The following is a 20,844-nucleotide window of genomic DNA, read 5'->3' on the forward strand; positions in this document are numbered from 1 at the left end:
CTATTAGGTGTTTTCCCTATCCCCCACTTGAGTCAAAAAAAAAAAAAAAATCCATAAAAATCAATATCCTGTAGGCTACATATTTGTCTTTGTTAATAATCTAAATCCCTCACAACAACTTGATTGGTCTTACTTGTTAATTCCAAATGTCTCTGTATTTTAACAATCTGCAATTTCAGATGTTACTTGCAAAATGTAAAAAAAAAAAAGACCTTTCCAAGATGGAGGCTCTGTTAAAGGAGCATCTCTGATGTCAAATATTTTTCTCTGATTTGATTTAATTTTCTGCTTTGTTTTATGGAATGTTACAAACTTAATTTGATTCCTAATTTTAAATTGGTCAAAATTACCTAAAACAAACAAACAAACAAACAAAAATTATATACACTTGTATGATTTTTAACATTATAATGTGGGATTAAATGGGCACAACCCAGGATGTCATAATGCACCGCTGGTGATCAGGTAGTGTACAAACACGCTGCTGAGAGTAAACATACTGTAAACATGGAGCTCACTGCGCCCTCTACAGTCTAGACGACCGCTTAGACGACAGCTACTGTGTGAATCTGCGGCTGCTGCTTGTGGTTGATACGTCCACTGTAACTTCAAAATGCATGCTCACGAGATCCGAGAACAGAAAACCAACATGGTTGAGTGAGGATGAGACTACCCAGCTCTGTCCTTGTGTCGGTGTCTTTGTTTACGGCCGAGACGACGGCTGCTCTGTATCTGAGCAGCACTTATCGCTCCGCTGGCGATCAGATTTGGCAGTGCTTCACGCTGCTCTTCACGCTTGTTCCATCCGTGCTGGTGCAGCTCACACTGATCTTTATTCACAGAGACCTGAGCAGAGACAGACCTTTAGTGCTGCTGCTTCATATATTACAACTAGGGCCAATAATAAGGTGAGTGGCCAATTTGTGATTCTTCTTCAGTGTAACGCTATTTGGGTGAATTTCTCCTTACCACAAGCCTGTGGAAGCGAATTATCCATCTACATAGTGGATGAAGGCATACAAATATTCATGATTGTGAGCGAATACACATAACGAAGGTTGTTGTTTTTTTCTTGCACGCACATGAACCTGTGCTTTACCTGTTACAAATGTTATTAATATAATTTATACAAAGATTATTAATATTTGTCGTTTAATTCATAGTCCACAGTGCGCAGCATGTCAAAGGCTTCATATCCCTGGGGCTTTGCATTATGCACACATTTCATTTCTGATAAGGAGCTTTTAAATAATTTTCTGTAAGCTCTTAACATTCCATTACGCAAAATAAAAGAATAAAAATTATATATATATATATATATATATATATATATATATATATATATATATATATATATATATATGATAATAGTTGCAGTTACCTTTTTAATAATCAAGGTATTGCACGGTATGTTTAATAGAAAACGAATTTAATGCTTATAATATTCTTATGTCCATTTTTCATCTATGAATTATTTATTGTATACATTAATGCTTATAAAAAGAGCCACTTTACCTGAAGTATAGATGATGTTATGGTATATGTTCTTTAAATTATAGAAGTACATTCACCTACCATTAGCACAAGATTTTCCTTTCTTTCATTTTGTTTAACATTTTTTTTTATGTTAAATAATGTTTTTTGTGAACCAATTATTAACATTATATTTATGTTTTCTGTTCTTGTGTTCTTGTCATGCCTTACAAATTGTTATGTTAGCTGCGATATATCACATAATGGTAATATATGTATATATATATATATATATATATATATATATATATATATATATATATATATATATATATATATATATATATATATATATATTGCCAGCTAACATAACAATTACCAAGCCGTTTATGGACAATTTGTGTCCTCAAATCATCTATTAGTGTTATTGACAGTTCCTTTCCTTTCCATTCCAGACCGGTCCTCACAGTGAACTGTTCCATCTCTATCAGTCTCTGTGTGTTTTTGCATTGACCATGTGTATGATTGATATGGCCTTTTCTAATAGTACAGTTTAGCAACATGACCTGGGCCAGCTCATTCAGATAAAGCCCAGCAATGTTTCAGACCTTTGTGATTCATGTATAATTCAGTTGTTTATTTCACTGAATTAGTGTGGATGGCCTGTAAAGGCTCTCTTGGCCTTCTCTTAACACACTGTCATCCGTCAAATTATCATCAAGGTTGCCTGCACCCTATTATTGTAAAATAGCAAGGCTGTTGTCAAGGTTTGGGATAGGAAATACTAACTCAATGTTTGGTGCCTACTACCTTTCCTATGAGACCTAGCCTTTGGATTTTAAATGAATGAGATGGACAGATCGTCCGCTGAAACCTTACAAAAGCTGTCCTCGGGTAAGCTAGAACTATGCTTTTGAGCTCTTACTGGATTGAGTGCAATTCTCTGAATTGTGACATGGTCTATTGTGAGTGTGAATATGATAAGAATACTTTGCAGTCAAGCCGTAACCCACTAATATCATTATATTTTGATAATAAAACTGACCAAATGCAATATATGTTATTTTTTTCAACTATAATTTTATAAAAGTATAGAATTTATTTTATTTTATTTTATTTTACTGTATTTATTTTCTACTATTATTATTATTATTTATTTATTTGTATTTATTTTTTTACTCAAGGCAATATATGTCAAGGCAATATATGTGACCCTGGACCACAAAACCAGTTTTAAGTAGCATGGGTATATTTGTTGCAATATGCAAAAAAAAAAAAAAAAAAAAAAAACATTGTTTCGGTCAAAATTATAAAAAAAAAATTAATGTCAAACATCATTAGGATATTAAGTATTTAATTAAGATCATGTTCCATTAATATATTTTGTACATTTCCTAGATTTAAATATATAAAAACTTAATTTTTGATTAGTATTATGCATTGCTAATTGACTTAATTTGGACAACTTTAAAGGTGATTTTCTCAGTATTTAGATTTTTGTTGCACCCTCAGATTTCAGATTTTCAAATAGTTGTATCTCGGCCAAATATTGTCCTGTCCTCACAAACCATTCATCAATGGAAAACTTAATTATTCAGCTTTCACCAAATCTCAGTTTGACAAAATTGACCCTTGTGACTGGTTTGTGGTCCTGGGTCACATGTGTTGTTTTTCAACTGTAATTTATGTTTTCATGATTGTATTGTATTTTATTTTAATAACATAAATCTGTTGATTATCATTTTTAAAGGTACAGAACTATTTTTTTAAATTAATTTTATTTATAAAATATAACCAATAGCAATATATGTTATTTTAACTATAAAAAAGTGTCAAGCAAATAATCCACATTTAAATATAAACTTGTTTTAGAATATATATATATATTGGCTTTTTTTTTTAATTTTTTTTTATTTTTTTTTTTACCTTGGCCACTCATTTATTGAAACAATAAAACTAAAATGTTTTATTCCTTTAGGTGCTTGGATGCATTCTGTATCTATGGCAGTGCCGGAAAGGTGGAGGAGCCGTATGTCACCATCACCCGTAAGAAGCAGATGCCCCGGGAAGGGCAGACCGAGGAGGTAGAGCAGGAAGTGGGCCAGGCAGAGGGGAAGTTAGTGACCCACAGGGCCGCTTTCGCCAGGACATCGGTCATACAGGCCTTCCTGGGCTCTGCACCCCAGCTCACACTGCAACTCTACATCTGTGTGCTGCAGAAAGGGGTGTCCATCGGTAGAGGTGAGAACACACACACCCACACACACACACAAAAATAAGTCACTTCAAGGTGATACAAGATCATTAAAATAACTAATTTTTTGCCGTAATGAGCGGCTGACTATTTATCACTTACAATACATAGCAGTCACGGTGACTCTTTTTATAAACATTTTCAGAATGAGAACGACTTCTTACAATTTCTTACGGATTTCTAGAGCATGACTAAGACTTTTCTTATTCCTGCTTTGTTTTCATTTTGTTATCTGGCCTTGTGAAGTATAACTCCCAAAGTGGAGCATTGCAAGCTTATGAGCTTATGACTTTCATGTTTAATGAGTTTTGCCAATTCTGTAAAGTGTCAAAAATGTCAGGGAGAGCAGTTATCATTGAGGCATGTCATGTTTCTGCCCAACCAGTACGATCTGTGTACAGTCTCTTTTGCACATTCTCTAAGTTTCCTCTGTGGAATAATCTCTCTGTAAGTCCTGTAAACATGGAACTGCTCCTAACGTCACCCAACTAAATTTAACAAGCCCCCCCCCCCCCCCCCCCCCCGGCACATTCTGCACACATGCTTGAGTTGCATTGAAATGAATGCCTCTGAAATGACTTCTAGCTGTGTACTATCAGTTTCCTCTTGTTATCTAAAGGACGCACACTTTGTTTTTAAGAATGTCAGCTAGAATTGATAACATGTTTTCAGACAGCAAGCGCAGCCCTCAACAGACATAAATTATAAATAAACTAGACCAAAAATAAATTCATTTTAAAATACCCAGAAGCGCTACAAAACAATGAAGTCATTGTAAATAACCAATAAAGAACATAAATTGCCAGTTAAAAACTTTTGTATTTATTCAAACCTGGATTATTTTTTTATTATTATTTTAATTTATGCAATAGAAATGCATTACAAAATTATTTTGGAAATGGTATCCTTTAGACTGTTGGACAGCTTATGCATTTGCAAGCTGTTATTTAGTACACTCTAAAAACCACTGGGTTAAAAACAACCCAAATCGGGTTGTTATTAACCCAAGGGCTGGGTAAATATAGGACAGAACCCATTTTGGGTTAATTTTACGCAGCAAATTAGGTTGTTTATTTAACCCAGCATAAGGGGTTGGTTTAACCCACATAAAGTTTATTAATTTTTACTATATTACTACCTTTTTTTACTTCATAGATTAAATTATGTTTACAGATTAACTTAAATCCTCTAAATATTTCTGAAATAATCCACACAACCACTGGTTTGCATGTTAGCTTCCTTTATTTTCCTTTGATTATCATTTACAGCATTGTTTATATCGTTTTTAATAGGCTATACATATTGCCCATATTAAAACTCGTTTAACAAACAATAAAACTAAAAATTAAACATTAAACAGAAGTAATTTACGTGTCATTAACCAGTCTCTCTTTATCTGTTTCCATCATAACTGCGCTGCGCCGCACTGGTTCTCGTGCCCGAGCCGGAGTCGTGTTCAGCGGGAAACTGCTCACGCCTGAGGCCGTCCCCCTGAGTTTCACTCATCGCCGAAATATACTGCGATTGCCTTTATAACCTGCCCAAAAACAAACAGTAAACAGCTCTGAGGGAATATTTGTATTCTGTATCTTTATGAATAATCGTTTATTTTATGCAAAGCATCAGGCTTTTCCAACACTCGAAAAGACCGCGACAATCACTATAGGTGATTCATACCGCGCGCTTGTATGGATCTGAGTAATACAAAAACTACCCAAACACTGGGTTGTTACATTTGACCCAGGAGCTGGGTAACACCCAACTACCCAAACACACAAAAAATAACCTAAAAGGCTCAACCCAGCATTTGGGTAATAAAAAATAACCCCAGATTTTTTATAGTTTTGCTCTCCACCCATCAACTGTCACTTCACATTGAGTATTAGGAATTACAGACCCGACTCTGCCTCATAGATACAGTTTATCATTATCTGTGCTGCATGAGGAATGTGGTGACAGCCTTGCGGTCTATCCTTGAAAGCACTATTGGAGATCATAACTTATAGTGAATCAGTCTGACCCCATTACCCATGAGGCATAGAGTAATGAAACGGTGACTGACTTTAGTTCAAATATAAGACTGATGGAGGCCATATGTTTGCACTGCTGGTGGATTTGGGCCTTCAGGGTATCTGCTTTTGTTGTCTTTTACTGCTTAACAACAATAGTGAACAGTAGTAGTAAATACTTAATTATTTAACCAAATGGCAACATATCATGCACAACAGTTATGGCGGCCTAAAAACAAATAATAATAAAGAAAGAAAGAAATGATTTGCTAAAACAAAGACAGTTTTCATTGAATGTTGTCCTTAATTTATTTTTGTATTCCTTTCTTTTTGTTGCTATCTTTCATTCTTTTTGTTTAACTTATTTTGTGTATTTATTTAAAATCTATTTATCTATGTATTATTTTTACATTTTTAGGTTTTTCATTCATTCTTTCATTCATTCATTTATACATACTTTTGCTTTTATTTTTTATATTTTTATGCATTTATTTATTTCCTTATTTAACTTTTTTATGTATAACATGAAAGTGGGGAAGGTCGTATATAGCAATGTATTTATATTTTAGAAATTTTTCCTTTTTTTTGTCTTTCTGTGTTTCATTGTTTATTTATCATTTCTGGATGTTTGGGCCTCTGCACACATTGGAGTTGTTTATTCAATATCCACTCATCTAATGCAAATGTTTTTGCGATTGCGTTTAACCACAAAGAATGTATGGATTTAACGTGATCATGTTTCATTCTTTCCGCTCTCTGCCAGGTACACTGATGGTCATTTCCCTTCTCTCGATTGTATACGGAGCCCTACGCTGCAATATTCTGGCCATAAAGATACGCTATGATGATTACGAAATCTCTGTGCGCCCGTTGGCATACCTGTGTGTGTTCCTGTGGCGAGGGTTCGAGATCGCCACACGAGTGGCAGTACTGGTCCTTTTCAGCTCTGTGTTGAAGGTATGGGTGCTTCCGGTGGTGTCGGCCAACTTCGTCCTGTTCTTTCTACACCCATGGGTTCTCTTCTGGAGCAGCCGCTCTCCTTTCCCGGAGAACATTGAGAAGACGTTGACCCGTGTCGGGACGACTATTGTCCTTTGCATGTTGACCTTCCTGTACGCCGGCATCAACGTGTTCTGCTGGTCCGCCGTTCAGCTTAGATTGGGCGACCCTGATCTGATCGATAAGGGTCAGGCATGGAGACGCCTCGCTGTCTATTATTCCCTCCGTTTTGTCGAGAACACGGGGCTGACTTTGATGTGGTACATCCACCGGACTGAGTTCTACCAATGGGTGGACGCTCCCGTGTTAGAACTGTCGCTGTTGTTGGGTTATGCCACAGCTGTTTTCTTTATGTTGCTCTTTTACCAGTTTTGCCACCCTTGCAGGCAACTCTTCTCATCCAGTCCAGCCCAAGGCTTTTGGGAATGCTGTGGATCCCTCTGCCTGCTTCGTGGGACGCTCTCCCAGCCAGGCTCCACGATTACCAAGCCACCAGGGAAAGACACTGGAGATGATCCACCCTGCATTACCAAAGGGGACATTGGACAGAGTTTGTGCGGCACTGTGTGAGCAAAGCACAGCTCTAAGAAATAGTTCAACTAAAAATAACAATTATGTCATCATTGACTCACCTTCATGTAATGCCTGTATGACTTTTATTCTTCTTCAGAAGTTTTTTTTTTTTTTTAACTCCATTGACTTTTATTGCATAAACAAAGGCAGTTGTCTTATATAAAACATTTTCTCTTGCATTCCACGGAAGGTATAAAGCTTTCTTTTTTAGGTGAAGTATCCCCTATAAAAACACTGTATTGAGTGCCCTTTAAGGATCAAAAGGGAGAAATAAAATGAAAGTGTTGGATTTCTGCCTTAATGGTGGAATGTAAAAGTTTACGCTTGTTGTACTTTGAGATGAATATACTTTTTCTTGTTTGGTTTACAAGGCAAAAGAGCCAGCATGTTCCGCTGAAGTGCATGTGAAATTCCCTACCAAGATGTAACCGCTGCTTTTGTCTTGTGACGTGGGAGCGCTCTGTCCCTCCTTCGGTGTTAGTTTGATTAATGTTATAGCTGTCTGTGTGTATGGATTATTTAAAGCAGAGTTATTTAAAATGTTGTATTTAAGCTTTTGATTTTTCCATCACCTTGGGGACATTGCTTGCTGAAAAATGTTTGACAACCTCTCAGGTTCGTTATTAATACTTTCTTCTAGTTTATCTTATTACTCAACTCATAATGTGTGTAAGACTGTGAAATTAGTCCTGATTGATCATATGACAGTGTCCTATCATGTGATAACATATGGCCTAAATTCAAGCAATCGCCTCAAATAGCTTTCAAAATGTACGGACATGTGGATAGTGAGAATTAGAGTTGGGTTGCCAGGACCTTCATAATCCTGCAAAGAATGATTTTATTGATTGTTTTTTTCTTTCCTTTGTTTACATTCCTATTTTGCACTTGTCTCATCTGGAGACATCTTTTGTACATTATTCAGATTTTGTCCTACAAAAAAGTCAATATTTTCATCTAAAGCAGTACGTAGATGATTGTGTCTTAACTTTACTGCCCCCCTGTGGGGAGTTGAATGGCTTGAGTTGATTCATTTTGCAAGACTTTGTGATTGGGTTACATTTGGAAACTCCCTCATATTATGTCCATCAGCACTGTATAGAGCACACCACTGCTTTTGATATGTGCAACTGTCAGCTAAACCCATATTAAAAATAAAATAAATAAAGGAGAATGTTATTTTGTCCATGGTGGTACACACCGGTTATTGAACTTGTTGTGTTATTTATTTATTTAAATTCTTGTTGTTGTTTTTGCTGTGTGTTTTGTACGTGAGGTCAGTTGCCACTTTTGTGTATTGTTTTTTTTTTTTTTTTGAAAGCCTTCATTAAAACTCATTTACAATATGCTCAGGAGTAACAAATGCAAGGAAATTATTTAAATCATAAAACCGTAACAGTTCTGACACTACAAAAACTGGGACTAAATGAATGACAGGCCTGACTATAAATCAGAAAGAGAACTGAAAGATTGTCTGACCATCCCCTTTAGGTTGAGGAACTTTGCTTGATGGTTTCTCGTGGGCTCCCAGTTGTGACAGTATTTCCTGGTTTGCTTTATAAACCAAATCCCTTTTTGTCTTGTGGCTTTCTTCAAAATTGTTCAGCCACACTTCTCTTGATCTTTCTTTCTACACAGCACGACATCATGGGAAACTTTGCTGCAAATGAAGGACTATCCATTTTTGTTATTGTAAGCCGTTGGAGTTATACTTTCTTAATTAAATTAACTTTAAAATCTTTATTTTATAGTCTTTGTATTTAAAGTTCTTAATTGCTGTGTGTGTGTGTGTGTTTGCCACATAATGTTTTATTTGTTAAACATACTGAAGGACAGAGATACTCCTCATGCTTTATTTTTTATACTATATTTACTTAATCAGTCTGCAAATCTTCTCAGACGCTCTCCGTTGTGTTTTACAGCTGGTATGGCTCGGCATCAATGTGTTTCTCTTTGTGCATTTTTACATGGCATTTTTGGTTGATAGATACTACTATACTAGAGTCATCCTTGGGGTAAGTGTCAAGTAATTTATACATTTTATACATTTTAATTAATTTAATAATCTATAAATAGGATTAATGTATTGTTGTAAATTATTATATTGATGTCATTGTGGTTTTTTATGTATCCTGTATAATTCGTAATAGTTTGTGTGGTTACACTCCAGTGTTATGTTCAATTATAATGTTAAGCTAATTTCATATTTGTATATTGTATTAAGCTACTGTATTGTTCTCAGAATTTAGAAAATACAATTCTCATATGTAGGCCTATACATTTTATCTGCACGTACAACTTTTAATGCATCAGTGAATATGTTCTTCTGAGCTTAAAAATAGGAAATGAAACTTTCCCTGTCCCCTGTCGTGGCTCATTCTCTCTCTCACACTCTCTCTTTCTTTCTCTCTCTCTCTCTCTCTCTCTCTCTCTCTCACAGCATGCTCTCTCGTGGGCCAGAGCTCCAGCTGCATGTCTGAATTTTAACTGCCTGTTGATCTTGCTGCCCGTCTGCAGAAACCTGCTCTCATTCCTACGTGGATCCATACAGGTCAGGAATAGCTAAACAGAGCGAGAGTAAAAGGCTTATCCACTTCGGGTAACGAAAATGAAAAGCCTGAATCTCCTCATTAATGGTGTGTGTGTGTGTGTGTTTGCAGTACTGTAGCCGCACTGCAGCCCGTCAGCTAGACAGAAACCTCACTTTCCACAAACTAGTGGCCTACATGATTGCCCTCCACACAGGTAAAATAAGAAAGCATATTCAAATTATTCACTTTTAAATCTTTTTCAAATCTTTGAACTCAATGTTCTGCACATACTCTCAGAAAAAGGGTACTAACATGTAACTTTAAGATACTAATATATAACTTTTAGGAATAAATAAGGCGCGCCTTTTGCACCTTTTTGTTCGACCCCAGAGAAAGCTTTGTACTATTTACTCATATGTTATGGATGAAATTTGATTAGCCATGCTAAAGATGTATTGTTTATTCTCCCAGCCATCCACATCATAGCTCACTTGTTCAACTTTGAGAGATTCATGGATTCCCAGCTTATGATCAACAACAGTTACCTGCCTTATGTGCTCTCTCAGATTGGCAACAATGGCAACAAATCCTACCTCAACCCTATCAGATCCAATGAGACGGTAAGGTTTTGACTCATTTTTGTTGTGTTTCTGAGGCAGCATCATGTTCATTATGCTAGGAACTTCCTTCTGATCTCACTTCAGCCCTGTAGGATAAGCTCCCACTTCCACCCACGGTTACATCACATAACCATCATGCTGCTGCCGCTGATGTGATCACACGCTTTTAAAAATTCTGTTTCCATGGTTTTGCTATGATGACCTGGGTGGACAATAGCCAGAAATAGAACACTGAGAGAACAATCAACACACGCATCCTATGACATCCTAAAAAGATGAACTATATTTATAGCTGCTATTGAGAGTAACTATAAGAGATTTGAATGGTTTTGTGGGTTAAGGGGAAAAAATAAAATGATTGTTTTATCCTCTCTATTTACATTAGCAAAGGTTTTCTGAAAGAAGTGTCTTATGCTCAAGTCTTTGATCAAGAATACAGTAATATTATGAAATATTATAACCATTTAAAATACTTGACTATAATGTATTCATGTGATAATAGACATTACATCAGTCAGTGTCACATGATCCTTCAGAAATCATTTTAAAATGCAGATTTGGAGCAATTGTGAAAAACAGTAGTGCTCCCTGATATTTTTTTTATTCTTATTTTTCAGATTCAGTTTACAATAACAGCATTTATTTTGAAATATAAATATTTTGTAACATTTTAACTGGTCACTTTTGATTAATTGAATATGTCTTTGTTGAATAATAAAAAAAAGGTACTGACCCCAAACCTTTCAAAGGTAGTCTATATGAGACTGAAATTTTTGCAGTCTACTTTATCTTTGTTTTCTTTTTATTGTAATGTTGTCATTTCTGTGTTTTTGATTTCCCAGAACCCAACCATAGTGATGTTTACCACTATAGCAGGACTGACGGGGGTGGTCATCACCCTCGCCCTCATCCTCATCATCACTTCCTCCATGGAGGTCATCAGAAGGTCATATTTCGAGGTGTTCTGGTTCACCCATCACCTGTTCATCGTCTTTTTCATTGGTTTGGTGGCTCACGGAATTGGGTGAGAGTTTAGTTAATATTCATTTTTGTATTTTTTGTTAATCGAAACCAAACAAAATTTTTTAATTTTTAAATAAATTACAATACAATACAATACAAAATGATCAAACATGACAGTAGAGATGTTTTGGATCCAACTTGAAGTGGATTTGAGATTTTATATTTTAAATAAAAGCAGCTCCTCTGATCTTTCTATTCATCAAAGAATCTTGAAAAAAAAATGTATCGCAAATGTTTCCACACAAATATCAAGCAGCATAATTGTAGTTGGTAGTGAATATACGTTTTATCATCTTTTGTTATATAGGCCACACTTTTTTAACCTATAGCTACATGGCCAACATGAAAGCATGCAAACTGCATATGAATTAAATAAAGTATTATGCAAAATGCGATTTAATCACTGAATCTACTGGATTTTGGAAGGTATTTGACAGGCGTCACTCACAGTGATTGCCTGCTTCGCTTTTTTCTTTAATTTGTACTGTGTAAAGTTGAGCAATTCTCAACTTTGTTGTGCACACCATTCTAAACTCCACTGTCAATACCACAATTAATCTTGCACACATTCTGCTCAGCACTAATAAGAGATGATTTGAAAACACAACACCCACTAATTTCTGCTCATTCATGCCAGTGAACACATGGCTAGACATACAGTTTTAATCAAACAAAAGGCAGGATTTCTAGCAGCCTTAAATGAAGCATTATAACACATCTCTGTCATGATACATGTTGACAAGCACATAATGCTAGCTAGAGAATTACCATGCATTATTTATGCAATAACTGTGTGTGTTCGTTTAGGCGTATCGTGCGAGGCCAGACTACGGAAAGTATGGCGGTTCATAACCCAATTAAATGTCACACCGAGTTTGAGACCTGGGGTCAAAGTGGCACCAACTGCCCAGAACCTGACTTTGCTGGGAATCCCCCGAAGGTATATCCCAACATAATCTCAGTCTCAAATATATCTAGCATTTCTTTCATCATTTTGATGGCAACTCAACATGTACTTTCCTCTTACAGACATGGAAGTGGGTGGTTGGCCCAATGTTTCTATATTTATGTGAGAGACTGGTGCGTTTCTATCGCTCGCAGCAAAAAGTGGTTATCACCAAGGTTAGTCATTCAAGCAGTTTGAATAAGAAGCAAATGAATTCTTCCTCTCTTACCATATTGCATCACTTTGCAGGTAGTGATGCACCCATCCAAGACCCTTGAGCTGCAGATGAAGAAGAAGGGCTTTAAGATGGAGGTCGGTCAGTATGTTTTCATGCAATGCCCATCCATCTCTCAGCTAGAGTGGCATCCCTTCACCTTGACCTCTGCCCCAGAGGAAGACCACCTTAGTGTGCATATCCGAATTGTAGGGGATTGGACACAAGCCCTTTATACAGCCTGTGGAGGTGACAAAACAGTGGTGCTGGATGCTTGGACACTACCAAAGTAAGATTAAAGTAAAACATCCAAACGTTCATCTAAAAATGAACATTCTGTCACCTTTATGTTTTTCCAAACCCCATTGACTTTCATTGTATGGACAAAAACATTCTTTAAAGGAGCCTTATAATGCATCTTTTTACAAAGTAATGTGACTCTCAGTTGTCCCCAGAATGTGTCTGTGAGGTTTCTGCTCAAAATACAACACAGATCATTTATTATATCATTTTGAAAATGCCTATTTTGAGTGAAAGCAGAAACACGCTGTTTTTGTGCATGTCTCTTCAAATGCAAATGAGCTGCTGCATAGAAAGTGGCTGTCACGTGGCATGAGTACTAAGTTCTCTTTCATACCTTATTGCGCTTTAACATTCAAATAGCCACAAGCTTATGTTAAAACACACACAAGTTACAAAAACAGTCGGTTATGTTCGTGAAGGTAAACAGCTGGGATAGAAATCACGTTTATATTAGATCTGTGTCAGCAGTATAATTTACAGTAAATGAATCAATAAATCCACCGTTCTCTTGTCTCCTCTGAGGCTGGGACTCTAAATATTGTTCTGTGCTTGTCAGTGCAGCCAATGAGCATGCTTTGCTCGAACTTTCTCCATGGCATTAAAACTGGTAACTTACACCGTTGTCGCTTGCAAAAACAAAATTAAGCTTGTAGATTAAAGGTCTGAAATTCTCATTCAAAATTTGCGCACAGTAAAAAATAAAGACAGCCTCACGTTGTCAATCATGTTTACACACTGCCTCTGAAACCTTCATCCATCATATATATATATAAAAAAAAAATTGTACCTGGTTAGATTTTTTGCATTTTTGCTTCCTAGCAAGCATTTTGATATGAAAGGATGACGAACATGAAAAAAAAAAAAAAACGATATGAAAATTTCAGACTGTGCAAGGACCTTCAGTGGCTGTAATATTATAATAAGAACCACCTTCTACCTCACAGGGAGAGTGAAATCTGACAAGCTCTTTTTTTTCACAAGCTTGCAGAGAAAGGCATGGCAAAAAAAATTACTCAATTAATCTTTTTCATGTTTTCTTGATTGTTAGGTGCCAGTTATACGTAGCACTGAAACACAGATTTTAGATTTTCATGATATGTCACATTTAAAACACCTTGCTCTGCAGAAGAAAAAGCCATACATGTTTGGAATGACATGAAGGTAAATAATTGACAAAAATGTTTGTCGTTTTAATGTCAGGTTTATGTCTTGAATAACAGATGCAGTGCTCTTAATAGTTCTAGCAAGTCTCATTTGCAAAATGGAAATATACATGTGTAAAAAGGGGATATGGGCATACAATCACAGTTGAGAAAAAGAGAAGTGTTGGGAGACCAAGTTTCTGTTGGCAATGTTGATTTCAACATGAGTGAATTTTTCTTGCTATTTCTCTTTTTGCGTTTCCTAATTTCTTCTTCCTACAGTAGAGAACTAAAAGAATTCAAACACTAACAACACAATGCTCAGTTATTAGCACACATTAATTTGATCGTTTGCCTTGCATAATGTCTGTTATTCTCTGTGTAGGTTGGCTGTGGATGGGCCGTTTGGGACAGCCAGTGAGGATGTCTTTCGTTATGAAGTCGTGATGCTTGTGGGTGCCGGTATTGGTGTGACCCCTTTCGCTTCTGTTCTGAAGTCTGTGTGGTACAAACACGTCCAGGAGAACAAAAACGTCTTCACCAAAAAGGTAATAAACAGCACCAAGTCTAGCGATTCAGGCTTTGAATGACAGAACAACATATTTGTTAATTTTGAAGTCTCATAAATGTGTATGTGTATGAATATGGTAAAAAAAAAAAAAAATTAATAGGTCTAAATAAAAGTAGATATCATCATAGTTCTACTGATTATTCATTGTACATTAATTGTACATGATTTGTTATGTATTACAAGTTTTAAGTTGTGGCATAATCTAATTATAGATGCACTTTTTATGTTTACATTTCCAGAAAAGAAGTGTGAACACTGGAATTTTTTTTATTTTATTTTGTTGACATTAGAGTTACAGGTTTTTACACAGGGGATTTTTAACATCTCTTTTCATTGCTCTCTATAAAAGTGAAGTTGAAGTGGAGATTTATACCTCAGTGCATATAAAAAAAAATAATTAGAGGAAACAACCATTAAAATTATGCATTGTAATTAAATTCTACAGATGCATATTTATAGAGTATAATAAAAAAATCTCTTAAATGTGTATTACTAGTTTACTAAATGTATTTACTAAATGTTTGTACTAGTTTGAAAGAAGTCAAGTTATTGTAACAAGAAACTCAAAATTGACTAGTGCCCCAAAAAACAAGGGTTTTGCCTGTTACTAATGTAATGTTCTGACCCTTGACCTCTACAGATCTATTTCTACTGGCTCTGCCCGGAGACGCAGGCTTTCGAATGGTTTGCAGACCTGCTGCAGAGTTTGGAAAGGCAGATGAATGATAAAGACATGAGGGATTTCCTCAGTTACAACATCTATCTAACGCGCTGGAAAGATGCTGAGGTGGGCAAAAAGACCTGCTTGTGTAATGACAAGACGATATGAACTATTTTGAACTTCCCAGAAATACAAAAATACGGCGACACTCATTATTTTGATTACTGTTTAAAGGCGGCCCATCTTAGAGTTCAATATGAGGCGGAGAACGATCCCATCACCGGGCTTAAGCAGAAGACTCGGTATGGTAAACCCAACTGGGACAATGAGTTCAGTGCCATCGCTACCCAACACCCAGGGTACGTAGAGTGTGGTAAAAAACAGCAGTGTTAAAGGCTTTCTACACGTAATGTGCATTAATAATTAGTATTTTTTCCTCTTCTTTCAGTTCAAAAGTAGGCGTTTTTCTCTGTGGTCCTACGGCTTTGGCCACAGCTCTTGGGAAACAGTGTAATTCACACACTGAATCTGGAACTGAGTTTATATTCAACAAAGAAAACTTCTGATGTGCTTCATGAAGTGTGCCAACTCATGTGCATCAGGAACCCATGGATGCTGATAAAAACGTTTAAATCAAAAATGCTGCAAAAATGACTTAATGAGTCACTTTTTAATGAAAAGTCCTTAAACCACAGCATAAGACTCTCAGACTTGCATGTAAAGATTATATCTTGACTTGAGTGTAAGATGATTTTGTCTCAATGCACGGGCAGATTTTGTTCAAAAATGAAGTTTTTATTTACGGTTTCAAGTGAAATTCTTGTTAAGGATATATATATATATATATATATATATATATATATATATATATATATATATATATATATATATATATATATATAGACACAAACACACATACATATATAGATTTTTTTAATGTCATTATTATGTTGTATTACTGGTTTAGATATATCATGGCTGTGCATGATGCAGAATTGATTTTTATGTACTATAAAGATCTAAGTGTTATGTTACTGTGCTGTGAAACTATCCTGCTTTCTAAGCCTGCTTCCTCTCTTAAGTGGAAGTTAAATAAAACTTACAAAATCTTTACGTTTAGCAACATGGTGGGCTGATTAATTAAATCATAATGTTACAATAGAAGGCACGCCAGTTTAAAACAGTCAGAAACTGAACTGAATATGGTGTCATAGTGGGCAATTCTGTGATGGATTTCAGTGTCGGTTTCTATTTTATTTTTTTTTGCAAATTTATTGCATGCTGGCTGATTTCAATTTTAAATAAGGAGAACGATTTAGTTTTGGTTCTCAAAAATAAAGTTAACCGTATATTATGTCGTAATATGACATCCTTGCATTGTTTGTAAATTCCCCATCATAGTTTGTATTTGGTTCAGAATTTTAATATATTTTCAGATGTGGAAAATGCCTCAAAAGTATGAAGACATGCATATAAATTTATTTTGGACTGAAAACCCAAATCGGACAACTTTAATAATTAGGCATCAACATTTTTGCATTTCATCCTGTACATAACAAAGGTGCACGTAGCCTTCGCAAGTCAAAAAAACAGAACAAAGGCAAATTAACATACAATATGGTAGCTAAGCATTTGCAATACAGTTTAAACTTTGTAGATTAGGCAAAACATGACAAGTTGAACATGGTTTTAAAGCCAGTGTTGAAGCAGAGTTTTTATCTGTGTATGTCTCAGCCCTGATTCCTGTTTTATAGCGCAATAGCCACTGCAAACACACTGACAACACAGTACATGGTTCGGTTCTCCCACCGGACTGTGCAACTTCCTGCAAAAACAGACACATATTACAATGAAATGAAATGCACAAAGTGCGTCATCTCATTTAGTTTGTAAAATTTAGTGAAACTTAAAAATACAGATTGTTTTTTTTTAAAGAAAAAAACTATATAGTTTATTATAAATAAAATAGAACACATCTGGACAGATGACATGAAATTTTAAGCAGTTTTAGTGCTGTCCTGCGTATTCTATACTTTTTTCTATACTATACAAAATGTTTGAAAAATATTTTTCCCCCTTTATTTTATAAATATTTTACAGGTATGTTTTAGAAAGTTTAATTCAGCCATTGGATAAAAAAAATAATAATAATAAAAAAAAATATATAACTTTTTTATTTTACAATTTGGATGTTTTATCTTGTATTTACATCTCACAATTCTGACCTATTGTTCTTTGAATTGTAAGACATAAACTTGCAATCATAAGAAAACGTCTGAATTGTCATATAAAAAGTAAAAAAAAAAGACATTTCTTCTTTTTATTCTGTGGAGGAAAAAGCTAACAAACAAAAAGAAACTATATTCTGAAATATAAACTCAGAATTATGATAAGTTTCTTCTGTCTTATAAACTCAGTTACAAATCTCACAATTTAGAATTTCTCGTCTTTGCTTCTGTCGCAATTGCCATTTTTATTTCCATAATCTTTTTATGAGACTACATGAAACTTATTCCAACTTTTACGAATCAACAGTCACACAACAAAACTATTGAAAAATAAAAGAATAAAAATGGATAAAATTAAGAAATATTTTCAAAAATGAATATATGATGACATATAATACAAAATATAAATAATGACATATTTAAAAATGAAATAGAACATATTTAAAAAAATTGACATATAATATTAACTGCATGTTCATATAAGCCAAACAATGCATGTTCCACATACAACTAATATGCAATGCATCTATTTAAACTTTATTCAGAAAAATATAAATTAGATTAGAAGACCAATGTGTCAGTGTGATTATGAAAGCACAAAGCGATTATATGAAACTAAAAGCTTTACCATCAGTGGTAGTGTCCCAGTAACAAGAGTTGGCTGTGTGAAGACCTGCGCCGCTTTTCTGCATCACAGCACAGTTGACTGAAATACATACATAATATACACAATCAACAACAGCACTTTTGGCCTTGTGAAAACATGACACAGAGCCTTATAACTATATCATCACATTTATAACCTATTAGATATTTCCATGCAAGATGAACTGAAATGGAGAAACTCATACCAATGTACTTGAACGGTTTCCCCTGTTTGACTAACTGAGTGAGAGTGTGTTCGACTATGCTGGCTGTCCACTGGTTGACTTTGTTCTGGCTGTAGTCCACGCCTCCAACGATCCCCTCAATGCACTGACCGATAAACACACACACACACACACACACACACACACACACAGAGAGAGAGAGAAAACTAATGGATCAGACTTGCACTCAAATAAATAGGTTAGCATTAATCCTGCAGGCATGAGTTAGACATGAGACTAACAGCAAAGGAATTCATTCAGTGAGACACAACAGATCATATAGGGTTGTTTTTTTATGTTGTTATACGTGTGTGAGTTTGGTTTTATAGTGAATTTTACCTCCTTTACAACATTACTTGCATCATCTGGACTGAAAGACACCTGAGGAAAAAACAAAACAAAACACAAGCTGTCAAATGGGTTTAATAATGCACAAACACCTGCATCCATTAGATCAAAATGTGTACACCTAAGTCAAGCAAACACAAACAAACAAAACAACTCAAAATAATTTTAAATAAAGGTTTGTGAATACAAAAATAATGATATTGAATTCATAGTTTGCTTGATGACTCAAGTTAACGTTATGATTTGGCCACACCCTGAATCCTTTGACGTGAAAACTTAAGTTACAACACTATAATATAACACATAAATCAAATTGAACTTCCAGTCATCTATATATATGTAAATATTGTAAAGTCGTGACTCGTGAAGTTATGTACATTTGTGGATGACGAAGTAACGTTAACGTATTATTTTGTTTCCGTCCGGATGAAGCGGTTAGCAAGCTAGCATTAAATGCAAATCTACGGTTTACAGGTTTTGAAAATAGTTAACATTAGTCAGAAAATAACCATTTATACCATATCGAGCCTTATATAACACCTACTTCATCTCCAGAATGATACTCCTCCATCTTTTAGCTTGAAAAGCAAAAATCTGGACAACAAGCTCAGAGAAGATGAGCGTAGCTGTTCTCCCACTGACAACTAAAGACTGACGTTAGCAACACAATGACGATTGAGTGCTGCCACCTAGCGGCGCTCCTCCCACTCCCAATATCTATCTATCTATTTATCTATCTGAAATAAAAAAGGAAAGAAAAAGATGATTTTGAGTTGACGTTTACTTGTATCAAGTCCAATACAAAGGTTGTGAGATGATTCTTACAAAAATGTCATAAACAAAAAGAAGTATGCCATTATCCTAAATAATACAAGATTGTTATATTATATATAAAGTGCACTGGTGCTTACAGTCTTTCAACAAATGTAAATAAATAGGTATAAAAACATATTATGCACACATACATAATTGTATTTCTAGATATACTGCACATACTGGTAAATTTACTTCCAAGTGATAACTTTGAGAATGTATTTGCTAAAAAGTACACATCAGACACTGCAAACATATAAAGGGGAAAACATTACACAATTTAGTGCCAAAACGAAACCATTATGGCTCACACAGCTATGCTTAAATTAATTTCCCAAACTCAGTTTTCTGTTAAAGCTAGTTATTCTGTGAGGTCTGCTTTGCAGCACAAGGCACGGTACCATTAACACTGCCAACACCAACGGGATGATGCTTTGTTGAACTGCTGATTCGACTAATTCTGAGCACTTCTTCCAAGTCAGAAGATGTTATAAACCAGGTGTGAAAGCAGATTGCAAGTGGCTGAATGTGATCGACTGAATGCTGTGGTCTGTGCTCCTCTGCTTGAACTCTCTGTCTCACGAGTCTCTTGGATTTGAGGCGGACCGTCAGCTCCTGGTTTGCCTGCTGTGGTGATCTCTGCCTGACTGCCTTTGGTGGAAGCTCCCTTGAAAAGAGAAAGCTGAAAAAGCCAGGTAGGAAAGAAGTCAAACAATGGACAATTTTAATATTAGCTGGTTGCTAGGTTGTTACGCACGATTATAGATATATTATAAAGATTAAAAGGTTTGAGTGGTTAAAAAATTCCTGTCTGACTGTGTTTCCTCTTTTATAAGAGTAGCAGGATCAGAATCTTCAGAATTTCAACAACAAAAGTATATCTTTTTTTTTTTTTTTTCTGTGGTGAAATAAAGCTTCCCTATATACAGATGACCTCAAAACTAACAGGCTAAAAACCACAAAACTCATTTTGGATTCTTGGGGACTGTATAGGCAAAGTGGAATTGAAAAAAGGATGATGAAAAGTAAAAAAAAAAAAACCAGGAACCTTCATTTAGTCTATTGGAGACAGATGCGTCTTTTATCATCTGCTTTGACTGTAGGAGTAAGAAAATAACATCATGCAAATGAATCAAAGCAAGAGTGCAGTTGTTTACCAATGTGATGCTAAATCATCATGTTCATGTCTAAATGGTACGAATGGAGGGTTTCAGGGGACCTGTATGTCTGGCTCTGTAATGCCTTGCTCCTGTTCCTCTGCTTCTTT

General features: G+C 35.4%; 3 protein-coding genes across 3 annotated transcripts; 2 read left to right on the top strand and 1 right to left on the bottom strand.

Moving 5' to 3' along the window:
- The first annotated feature begins 493 nt into the window (after nucleotides 1-493).
- xk (X-linked Kx blood group (McLeod syndrome)) lies at nucleotides 494-8,515 on the top strand. Its single transcript, XM_026275539.1, has 3 exons — nucleotides 494-908; nucleotides 3,452-3,714; nucleotides 6,500-8,515. Exons 1-3 carry the CDS (start codon nucleotides 664-666, stop codon nucleotides 7,303-7,305), a joined length of 1,314 nt encoding a protein of 437 aa, XP_026131324.1. The 5' UTR covers nucleotides 494-663; the 3' UTR covers nucleotides 7,306-8,515.
- A 170-nt stretch (nucleotides 8,516-8,685) lies between these two features.
- LOC113111081 (cytochrome b-245 heavy chain) lies at nucleotides 8,686-16,124 on the top strand. The gene is made up of 13 exons (XM_026275538.1): nucleotides 8,686-9,000; nucleotides 9,231-9,323; nucleotides 9,749-9,859; nucleotides 9,969-10,053; nucleotides 10,311-10,459; nucleotides 11,302-11,483; nucleotides 12,290-12,422; nucleotides 12,512-12,604; nucleotides 12,678-12,931; nucleotides 14,473-14,635; nucleotides 15,299-15,445; nucleotides 15,554-15,678; nucleotides 15,768-16,124. The coding sequence occupies exons 1-13, from the start codon at nucleotides 8,818-8,820 to the stop codon at nucleotides 15,883-15,885; spliced, it is 1,836 nt and encodes a 611-aa protein (XP_026131323.1). The 5' UTR covers nucleotides 8,686-8,817; the 3' UTR covers nucleotides 15,886-16,124.
- Nucleotides 16,125-16,758: 634 nt separating this feature from the next.
- LOC113111083 (dynein light chain Tctex-type 3) lies at nucleotides 16,759-19,456 on the bottom strand. The gene is made up of 5 exons (XM_026275540.1): nucleotides 19,309-19,456; nucleotides 18,756-18,797; nucleotides 18,399-18,522; nucleotides 18,176-18,253; nucleotides 16,759-17,144 (listed from the first exon to the last, which is right to left on the bottom strand). The coding sequence occupies exons 1-5, from the start codon at nucleotides 19,333-19,335 to the stop codon at nucleotides 17,068-17,070; spliced, it is 348 nt and encodes a 115-aa protein (XP_026131325.1). The 5' UTR covers nucleotides 19,336-19,456; the 3' UTR covers nucleotides 16,759-17,067.
- Nucleotides 19,457-20,844: the final 1,388 nt, after the last annotated feature.

This window comes from Carassius auratus, chromosome 11 (genome assembly GCF_003368295.1).
Source record: "Carassius auratus strain Wakin chromosome 11, ASM336829v1, whole genome shotgun sequence".
In the NCBI taxonomy this organism is placed as follows: domain Eukaryota; kingdom Metazoa; phylum Chordata; class Actinopteri; order Cypriniformes; family Cyprinidae; genus Carassius; species Carassius auratus.

Coding starts and splice junctions, on each gene's coding strand:
- LOC113111083 (XM_026275540.1), bottom strand. CDS start 19,335: ATGGAGGAGTATCATTCTGGAGATGAA. Junction 18,798..19,308: donor AGTATCATTCTGGAGATGAA/GTAGGTGTTATA, acceptor TTTTTTCCTCAG/GTGTCTTTCAGTCCAGATGA. Junction 17,145..18,175: donor CTGGGACACTACCACTGATG/GTAAAGCTTTTA, acceptor CTGTTTTTGCAG/GAAGTTGCACAGTCCGGTGG.
- LOC113111081 (XM_026275538.1), top strand. CDS start 8,818: ATGGTTTCTCGTGGGCTCCCAGTTGTGACAGTATTTCCTGGTTTGCTT. Junction 11,484..12,289: donor TTGGTGGCTCACGGAATTGG/GTGAGAGTTTAG, acceptor GTGTTCGTTTAG/GCGTATCGTGCGAGGCCAGA. Junction 12,605..12,677: donor AAAAAGTGGTTATCACCAAG/GTTAGTCATTCA, acceptor ATCACTTTGCAG/GTAGTGATGCACCCATCCAA.
- xk (XM_026275539.1), top strand. CDS start 664: ATGAGACTACCCAGCTCTGTCCTTGTGTCGGTGTCTTTGTTTACGGCC. Junction 909..3,451: donor CAACTAGGGCCAATAATAAG/GTGAGTGGCCAA, acceptor TTATTCCTTTAG/GTGCTTGGATGCATTCTGTA. Junction 3,715..6,499: donor AGGGGTGTCCATCGGTAGAG/GTGAGAACACAC, acceptor GCTCTCTGCCAG/GTACACTGATGGTCATTTCC.